Genomic DNA, 10,166 nt, shown 5'->3' with positions numbered 1-10,166 from the left:
TGGGGGGGGGGGGGCAGGAGAAGAGAAGTGAGACTTCGGCATCCTCCACATCCGTCCCTCGGTGCGCCTATACCGTAGGATGTAGTCAGTTGCAAGTGCGCAACGCGAGAAAGGAAACAGAGGAGGTGAACTCTGTCACGCCAGAGAAGAAAGAAGCACAAAAACAGCGCGGGTAAGCGCACAGTACACAAAGCCTCTCCCATTTGTTGCCCCACACATGTACGCACGCACGCGGATGTCAAGCACTGTCATGTGGGAACCTACCCTAGCCTCTCCTTCTCCCTCTTTCTGCGCTTCATTGTTTGACAACCTCTGCGTCTTGTAGAGCACCAGGTAAAGAAAGGAGGGAAGAATAAGGGAAGGTGGATAAGGACATGGCATCGTGAATGCAGTCCAGCATCGATGCGTGTCATCAGACGCCGGCGACGCAGTCGAAGACCGGTGTTCGAGTCCCGCCAATCGCCAGAGATGCAACGGAATGCAATCATGAAGAGAAGGAAGCAACGTGCTCAAATCTCCAGGCGACGGTGACTCTTACTTGGCATGGCGCCGTCATCGTCCGCCGGCTTCTCCCACTCTCGTTGCACTGACTTCATCAATGTGTGCAAACGCTTGCTAAAGAAGCCGTCAGGGCGGGACTGATACCAGACATTGAAGATGTGCTGGGGGCGAGTACGCACCAGCTCGCTCGTGTTGTTCGCCTTGAATCCAGTCTCGTAGGCCATGAGAAAGATCTCCCGATCAAGGGCTACGTTGCCGCGTGCCTTAAAGGTGAGCTCCTTCTCTGGGTGCTCGCAAGTCTCCACCTTCCACTTGGCGGCTTTGAAGACGTTCTCTTTCGCTTCGCGCCTCAGCTTCGCCTTCTTGATGCGCTCCTCCACGAGGGCGAATTTCTTGATGCACTGCTCACCACGCTCCAGCAGGGCAACCACGTAGTCACGCACCTCGCCCACCGTCTTTGTTCCACCCACTGCAGCAGCGATGGCAGCGTAGTCGGTGAGATCCATCTTTCCGCTGGTAAGGGCTGACACTACCGAGCGGTACTCGTAGAAGGTCCAGGTCGGGAAGCCCTCACTCAGCAGCCGCTCTCGCTCCTCTTGCTCCACCTCGGTCAGGAGCTCGTCTTCGTCCTCGGCCTTGTCGTCTGCCTCGTCGCCAGCCTCCTCCTCGTTGCTCTCCTTGCTCTTCTGTGCGTCGCTCTTCTCCTCGTACTTGCGCTTCCAGTTGCGCACCATCAGCGCCACCTCCGTGTTATGCAGCTCCGTCAGCCGCTTTGCGTTGTACAGCTGGTACGGGTGAAACTTGGGGAGCTTGGGCAGCTTCAGCGGCGGTGCCTTGGTCGCCCTCTTCTGCATAGACTCCACATCCGCCTCGGTGAAGAACTGCACCGGCTCACGCATGCGATGACCGCGGCCCAGTTTCTCGCCCACGCCGATGCACTCCGCAATCATGTCACTTGACACCACTGTCTGCGAGTCTCGGCTAGCGAAGGCCGATTCGTAGGGCAGCTTCGCCTTGGCCTCCATGGCACCACTGGTTGAGCGGAAGTAAACCAGCGCCTCCTTCAGGTTGGGGTGCAGAACGGCCTTGATCACCTCTCCATGCTGCGAGCACTGTGCCTGCAACTCTGCTTGGCTCACCGGCGAGCTCAGCCTGAGGTGCAAAATGCGCGACTCTGCGCCAGTCTTGTAGCTTACGCCCTCAAAATCGTAAATGTTCGCCTCCTCCGCACCAAGCTGAAAGCTGGCGAGGGACATTTGTACCTGCTGCTTGGCTTCGTTCGTCAGCTGGTTCGAGATCGTCTCACCTTCATCGAGTAGACGATCGATATCGGCCTCCGTAACGTCCTCATGACGTGTTTTGAAAATCTCCTCGGCTCCAAACTTGATCATGGACAGCAGCTCCTCCTTGGAGGCCTGATTCGTCGCCTTTGACTGCAGTCGGCCCTGCTGCACCACCACCGCATCTAGGTAGAGCTTCTTTAGGGCACGGCGGTACATCTTCTCTTCCAGCGTACCGTCCGTGACGAAGCGGTAGACGCGGACGCTGCGTTTCTGGCCGATACGATGCGCTCGATCTTGCGCCTGCAAATCCATCTGCGGGTTCCAGTCGGAGTCGTACAGAATGACGTGATTCGCAGCCTGAAGGTTGATGCCGAGACCGCCAGCGCGGGTAGATAGCAGAAAAATGAAGTAGTCGCTCGATGGGGAGTTGAAAGATGCCATCTGAGAATCTCTGTCGTAGCCGCTGGTGTTGCCATCGATGCGACAGTACATGAAGCCGCGCATGTTGCAGTAGTCCTCCAAAATGTTAAGCATCGAGGTGAACTGGGAAAAGATGAGCACCTTGTGCTTGCCCTGCACATCAGCCCTCAATCGGTGCAGCAGCTTGTCCAGTATGATCATCTTGCCACTTGTTCGAACCAACTTTTCATCTGTGACGAACGGAGGCCCCTCCTCGCCGCCGTCCATGAGGTAAGGATGATTGATCACTTTTCGAAGGCTCATCATAACATTCGTCAGAGAGGCAACGCTGCCGCCGGCCTTGTTCAGCACCTCGGCGTCCTTCGCAAGGACGTTCATGTACCACTCCCTCTGTTTCTTGGAGAGCTGGCACGAAACGTAAATCTCCTTCTTTGGCGGAATGCCAGTGCTCACATCAGCCTTGAGACGACGGATCATGAGGGGAGCGAGGATCTTATGCAGGTTTGACATGACGTTGGCGTCCTGCTGGCCCGACGTGGTGTCGAACCACGTGTCGAAGGATTCAGAGTCGTTGAACAAGCGTGGTGCCAAGAAGTGCAGCAGCGCCCATAGCTCCCTGAGGTTGTTTTGCAGAGGAGTGCCGGTGATAATGAGTCGGTGCGACGTCTGCAGGGAGTCGAGCGCCGTGTGTGCACGCCCCTCCTCGTTCTTCAGCTTGTGGGCCTCATCGACGATCAAGTACTGCCACGCAATGCGCTTAAACAAGTTGAGCTCATCCAGAACCATCTCGAAGGTCGTCAAAATAACGTCGTACTTGATGCGATCGGTAGGGTGCAAGTGAGCCTTGACGATGCTTGGCCGAATATCGCTAGAGGCGTGGAACTTGTACACCAAAAGCCCGGGGCACCAGTGCTTGAACTCGCGGTACCAGTTCCCCATCACAGACTTCGGGCATACGACCAGGTGCGGGCCCGGCATCCCTACAGTGAACTTGAGGTACGCGATAGTGGCGATGGTCTGGAAGGTTTTGCCCAGCCCCATCTCATCTGCCAAAATCCCATTCACACCGCGCGAGAAGAGGCCGAGCAACCAGTTCACGCCCTCGATCTGATACGGGCGCAGCTTTCCGCGGATGTAAGAGGGCGTCTCCGTCAGGTGCATCATGTCGAACCCGGTCGAATCCTCCTCGTTGTCGCGGCTGGCGTGACGGTACAGTCGGCTGCGCGGGCCGCGCGCCGATGCCCCCTTCCACTCCCGAACGCCAGTGTAGAATTCGGTCTCTCGCAGAAGCCGGTCGAAGGCGGAAAGCTCGCGGTGCTCCTCTGAGGAGCGCAGGGTGCGGATGATAACTTCGCGCTCCCTGTAGATCTCCTGAATGACCTGTCGATGGCTAGCAGCCACGCTCGCGCCCTTCACCGGGTCGTAGCTCGGCTCCACGTAGCCCTCGTACACCTCGGCCACTGCCTTCGCATTCGGGTCGCTGCCGCTGCGGATGCTACTGAGGAGAATTTGCTCGTATAAGTCCTGTGCCGCCATGTCATTCATGTCTCGCTCAAACGCCGGCGTGTTATGCAGGTCTTGCCGTATGCGGACCCTGCGTGCAATCGTCGCCGCCATCTTGCTGCCGGAAAATCGGGGGTGCGTGAAAAGGCAATGCTGCTGGCAAAGGGCACGAGTGGACGACTGCGGTGGCTGCTATATGCAATACGTTGGTGATTGCGATTAATGTACTTAATACAGGTCTCACTGTATGCGGAAAAAAATGGTTCTAACAAAGGGCAGCATACACACACGTGCGTGCTTGTGCGTGAATGGGTGCACTGCGCAAGAAACCCTTTTTCACTGATATATTTGGGCGGTGTCGCCTTGATCTCTTTCCCTTCTGAGTGTCCCCAGCTTTCAAAATAGCACTTGCGCTGAGCATTCCCGGGGAACCGGCTCACACACGCGCACGCACACAAACACCCGAAACAGTAGGCAGAAATGTGAAAGAGAAACATCGAAGGTAAGCGAGGAAGGTTGGCAGATGCAAAGAAATAGAAGGGCATACAAAGGTCGCCGCATCACTGGACTCCGTGCACTCTCCTCATGAAGGTCAGTACCACAATTTCATCATCACCTGCTAAGGTGGTGAGAGTGGGAAAACAGCTGCCCTTCAGTACACAGCGGATATACATCTTTCCGCTGCAGCCTCCACCCCTGTTCGCTTTCCTCTTTTGCTACGTTGTGAACGATTGCGTACACCTGCAGCCTGCACCATCTATTTTTCCCTTCACCGTCTCTTCTATGAGGGCAACGGCTACACATCGGCACATTCAACCACAGTTTACCCTTCGGCGGCTGGCCGAAAACACCCAAGCACCCACTAAGCATGCACATACACGCGCATTCGCACGCTGACACACAAGTGCGCTCCTTGTCTATATATGCGAACAAAGAGAGGCACACCGGGCACTAATCTCGAGACAAACGAAGCCGAAAATGTACCCGACGGGGAACACAATACGAAAAACGGAGCCCGCAGCTGCAAGCCGTACGCGCCGCTGTCCACGCCCATTTCGGATGTCGCTCTTCTCTCTCTATGCGTGAGCCGATGCTCAGCCAAGCCGGACAGCACTCTTACTGAGCATATATGGCAGCATTTACCTTTCTTTTACGTGCCCCTTCCGCCCATGCTGTGATAGCGGAAGGGGCACGCTAGCCCCGGCCCGTCGCAGGCCCCCATCGCGTGGTGCGAAGCAGCGCTAGAGACACACGCATCACAGCCATGCGCCGGCGCAGCCATCTCAGCACGGGCCCTGCCTCAGCCTCTGCCAGCCTCTTCTGCGCACGCAGCCCCACAGCTGCCCCCACTATGCCGGCCGCCACCCGGCGCATCCCTCGGCGTGGCGCAGGCGCCACACACCAGGAGGCAGTGAGGGCCGGGCGGGTCGCGGTCGAGTCGCGCTGACACTCCGCCCATATAGCATGGATGGCGCAGCCCGGTGCACGGTCGCGGGTCGCTCCGACGCAGCGCCATCCACGACCTGGCCGCCCACGTCAGCAGCGATGCATCGCTCTGACCTCCCCCACGTCGTAGGCGCCTGGCCCTGCCACCGCCAGGTGCGGTGCAGCATTGGCAGGGGATAGGGGCTGCCTGGCTTCTTCCCCACACAGGGCGTGTACAGAGTCATGGGTACCACGCGCCGAGGCGCACTCCTTTCATCCAGGGCATGGAAGTATCAAGTAAAAGGATGCAGAAGAAGGTTGAGAAGAAAGGCACCGAAAGCAATCACGTCTGTGTCTTCAAAACTGCTATTTACCAATCGTCCACAACGCCAAAACGATCCAGAAGGACCTGCTGCTCGTGCAGATCCTTCTGCACCTTCTTGCGCATGTAGAACACCGGGCAGTCGCGGCTAGAGCAGATCACCTCTTGATTCAGCGACCCCTGGCACTGCTGGCACTGCGTCCACACCTGCGAGTAAATCGCTTCGTAATGGTTGCGCTTCGCTACAATCTTGCCATACACCTCAGGTGCCTTGTCTTGGCAGTTGTCGCACAACGCGCCTGCTTTGATGACGGCGCGGCACGAGATGCACTGCAGCTGAACCTTCACGAACCTCATCAACCCACCGGCATTCTTGCTCGGGGCGGAGATAGCAATGTGGCGTGTGTGGTCTCCTTTGATAAGCACGCTGGGGTCGTCCAGTACACCTTCAAACACGCGCATAATTGGCGGAGCCAGCTGATGCTCGAGATAGTACTGTGTGTCGATTGGGATATTGTTGTCGAGCACGTAGATGGGGTCCTCGCTTCGCTCGTACGCCTTGGCACCCTTTGCTGCCTTAATAATAACGTACGCCACACGGTCGCCAATGGTCGGCGCTGAAGCAGGGTCTCGCTGCCGCATGCGCTCCACAAGGGCGATGTGTGCCTGGGCACCGGCATACTCATCCTCCGCCTTGGAGAAGGCCTTTGTGATCACCAAATTCGATATGTCGAGTCGGTTCAGCAGCAGGTCGCTGATAGTGCCTTTCACAAACTCGACAGCGCTCTCGACGGAGCGGTGAATGAGAATGCGGTTCAGCACGCCAGACACCATGCGTGCGACAAGAGGGCAGTTGTCTCGGCGCACAGTCTCGATACCCTTGGCATCCAGCTTGTCGAATCGATCCGTGCTCGTCCACAGCAAGCCTGCGTAGCGCTTCTTGTTCATGAGTAGGTACGGAAAGTACACCTTCTCAAATTCGAGCTTGATTGGCTTGAGGAAATTGCTGGACACCTTCTCCGCCGCCTCGATGCCAAAATCCATGGCTGCCTGCAGGCGCTCCTTGTCGCTCGACTTCTCGTCGGTGACACACTTCACCATCACAGAGTCAGTATCGCCGTACAGCACGCGCGCGCCAGGGTATAGCTCCTCAACGAGGTTTTTCGTCCTGTCAATCATCTGCCGGCCATACGCCGTGACGGAGGCGCTGATCTCCAGGCACGGCAACTTACCCACCTGAGCACCCGTGAAGCCGTACACAGAGTTGGCGCTAACCTTCAGCGCAAGCTGGCGCCCGTTCAGGACCTTGTACTCGAGCGAGTTCATGGGCACATCCTTCATCATCGCCCGCGCATGCTTTCGTGCAGCCAGCAAGTCCTGTAGTACTTCGGGAAGAATACCTGGGAAGACCTCTTTTTTCACAAAGACGTCCGACGTGGGCGATCGATCGAGGGCGTCCTCCGGGTACAGCCTCGCGTCCGCAGGGCGCACCAATGTTGAGTAACACAGGTTGTGTGCGATGATGATAGACGGATACAGCGACGCGAAGTCGAGCGTTGCGACGGGGCAGTTGTAGAAGCCTTTGATCGGGTCGATGACGGTGGCGCCTTCGTAGCCGCGATCGCTGCCACCGGTGTACTCGACTGTCGGCACCACCAGCTTCTTCTTCTGGGCCTTGCGCAGGAGCATGGAGAAGACCTTGATTTGCTGGCCGCGCTCCAGCAGCCACCCCACCGGCACACCCGTTACGCGTGCCATCTCCACGTTGTTCACGATGCACATGAGCCGATCCAGCAGCTTCACAGGAAGGAACGCATCCTTCAGGCAGTACACAGCGAGGCGGCGGCGCGTCTCCTCGTCGCCGTGCTGCAGGTCTGAGATGATGGAGTGGTGCACATCCTCCTTCTGCTCCCCGAGGAAGTTCTGTGATACCGAGTTGAGTGAGTAGGAGCGCAGCTTGTAGTCGCGCTGGATCACCACCATCGCATCCATAATGATGCGCCCCTCCAAGGTCAGCTCCGTATACTCGCGGTTGCCCATCTGCTTGGATTGGAACTTCTTGTCGCGCGCCACCGTCCGCTCGTGAACTTGTCGACCCCAGTAGTGAAATGCGTCGCTGGCCTTCAGGGCTGTGGCGCGGTTCAGCAAGTATGGGAAATCGAAATTGCAGATGTTGTAGCCCGTCAGGATGTCGGGGTCAAGCGCTTTCATGAAGGTGGCCCATGCCAGCAACATCTCCGCCTCCGTTTCGTATGAGAGCACCTGCGCCCCCGCAATCGGTGCGCAGCTCTTCAGGGTGAAGATGGTCTTCGTGAGCGGCTCCGACTCGTGCCCGTACTCGACGCAGTGGTTGGCAATCTGAATGACAGGGTCATGCTCCGGCTCAGGGAAGAGTCCTTTACGGCCCTGGCACTCGATGTCGATGGAAAGGATGCGGAAAGGCGCGATGGACAAGTAGTCCCCCAATGGTTCGTGGTTCTGTACATCCTCGTGCGAGCACGCCACCTCAATCTGACAGGTCGACGTCTTAATGGGGGACGCGAAGAACTTGCCGTAGGTCAGCGTCAGCCAGTTGCTACCGCCAATGTCGTTGTCGACGAGGAAGCGCAGCGGAAAAATCACGTTCGACTCGAAGGTCTGGAAGACGCGAGTCCCATCCCACGCCCCAGGGCACGAGACGCCGCGGTCGGATAGGAGACTGCGCAGCTTTGGGATGTGCTGCGGCAGCTGCACAACGATCTTTAGATGTGGCACCAGCTGGCCGCCTTTGAAGTACATGAGACTTCGGCGCTGGTGCACCTCCACTCGCACAACAGTGTCTTGTAGGCGAGTCTGGTTGCTAAGCTGATTGTTAAGCTCCCGCATAAACTCTTGAGAATGTACAGGCAGCCAGTTCGGTGGCGCCTCAATCCACAAATACGGCTCGTAGTTGTAGCAGTGAACCAACACGCTGAACCCCTCGGCGGTGACTCCGTAGAGACGCACCACCGGCACCTCGCTGTGACGAACACGTGACACCGTTTCATGCGGGTTTCCTTTTGTCTGGCAACAGTCGAGGAGCTGAAAGCGCACGTCCTTGTGCAGGTACGAAGCAGGGAGAGGCAAGCGCACGATAGACTTCCACAGCGACAGGGCAGAGGACGACATTTTTCTGAGGGTGCGTGTCCGGGAGAAGAAAAAAAGAAGAGAGAGCTGTGAAGAAAAGAGGTCGCCTGCCGCAGCGAATCAGAGTTGCAACGAAGGATACAAGCAGCGAGCCCCTTCAGGTTAGTTTTGCAGAGCGTAAGACGGCATCGGGCAAGCGGACAGAGAAAGAAGAAGAAAGAGCGAAGAGAGAGTGAAGAAGCCCGCGTTGGAGTAGAAAACAGAGAGGGAAGACGTCGCACAACTGCGGAGCTGAGGAGCAGGTAAGTGCGGGGCTACTCAGGTTGTTGAGCGGAGTAGGCAATGTGGCACCATCAGACGGACAGAAATACCGGCAGCACGGAAGTACCAAAAGTCACGTTCACACGCGCGCACTGCCCAGACAGCTAGGAAGAGAGTCGATCATTCTTGTTCGCTGTCGCTAAAGCGCAGTACGCCACAGGTAGTGGAAAAGAGAGCACGGGACGATGCGTCGCATTGTACCTCTAGTGGGTGTCGTGGACAGCTTAGTGACAACGAGCGGAAGTATCTAGCGGATCAGAGGCGGTGACTGTTTTCGCAGTCGCGAACCGTAGATTGCCTGCAGCGCTTTTCGCGCAGAGTTTTTGCTGGTGGCATTGTCTGGCACCCCCTTGTCCACGATCGCCCAGATACTATCGTCCCTCCGCACACGATGAGTGTCTAGATGCTGGCTCTGCAGAACGCGTAGTGCCAGACACCACTCCCCTCGAGTCACGGCAGTCCTTTGAATTATGAGGGGCAGCGTGTCCTTGTCGATGATGCACTGGCGAATGCCGCCAGCGATGAGCTTGTCGACTCTGGCAGTGTCGTGCTTCTCCTGAAGAAGCTGCGCGCACAGCGTGTCAATCATTCTAAATGAAATCTGCTTCATTTCGTTTCACACGCTAGCTCCTGCGCACAGGCTATGAGCATGCATCCGGCAGCAGAAGGAGAGTAAGCGATGCAAGTTTCAAGAGAGGAGTGATGCTGTGGTGGAATGTTTTTTCTGAAACAGTAATGACCGTTTCCACCTCATAATGAAATAGGAGTGGCGCCTGACTCACACAGAGAAGATGCGCCCGCTACTCTGCTGCTGCGCCAAAAAAGCAGCCATCAGTACGTAGGGTGCGGCAACGCAAAAACACGATGCCTTCCGCCAGAGTGCACCTCTGAAAAGAGACCTTTCCGTCTCGTCATCAACTTTGCAGTATGCTGGTACACATTTGTTTTTCTCAACGCGCTCATTCCGCCATTACAGCATGGGCGGAAGGGGCACGCTAGCCCCGGCCCGTCGCAGGCCCCCATCGCGTGGTGCGAAGCAGCGCTAGAGACACACGCATCACAGCCATGCGCCGGCGCAGCCATCTCAGCACGGGCCCTGCCTCAGCCTCTGCCAGCCTCTTCTGCGCACGCAGCCCCACAGCTGCCCCCACTATGCCGGCCGCCACCCGGCGCATCCCTCGGCGTGGCGCAGGCGCCACACACCAGGAGGCAGTGAGGGCCGGGCGGGTCGCGGTCGAGTCGCGCTGACACTCCGCCCATATAGCATGGATGGCGCAGCCCGGTGC

At 57.4% G+C, this 10,166-nt stretch overlaps 2 protein-coding genes across 2 annotated transcripts; both read right to left on the bottom strand.

Moving 5' to 3' along the window:
- Positions 1 to 509: 509 nt before the first annotated feature.
- Positions 510 to 3,821, bottom strand: LDBPK_331800 (transcription activator; the record flags this gene model as incomplete). The annotated part of the gene is made up of 1 exon (XM_003863958.1): positions 510 to 3,821. One exon carries the CDS (start codon positions 3,819 to 3,821, stop codon positions 510 to 512), a length of 3,312 nt encoding a protein of 1,103 aa, XP_003864006.1.
- A 1,681-nt stretch (positions 3,822 to 5,502) lies between these two features.
- On the bottom strand, positions 5,503 to 8,601 carry LDBPK_331790 (DNA polymerase delta catalytic subunit, putative; the record flags this gene model as incomplete). Its single annotated transcript, XM_003863957.1, has 1 exon — positions 5,503 to 8,601. One exon carries the CDS (start codon positions 8,599 to 8,601, stop codon positions 5,503 to 5,505), a length of 3,099 nt encoding a protein of 1,032 aa, XP_003864005.1.
- Between the last annotated feature and the right edge of the window lie 1,565 nt (positions 8,602 to 10,166).

Source organism: Leishmania donovani, chromosome 33 (genome assembly GCF_000227135.1).
Source record: "Leishmania donovani BPK282A1 complete genome, chromosome 33".
NCBI classification, from domain to species: Eukaryota; Euglenozoa; class Kinetoplastea; order Trypanosomatida; family Trypanosomatidae; genus Leishmania; species Leishmania donovani.
The sequence above is the reverse complement of the archived record's forward strand: the minus strand, read 5'-3'. Positions and strand labels throughout refer to the sequence as shown.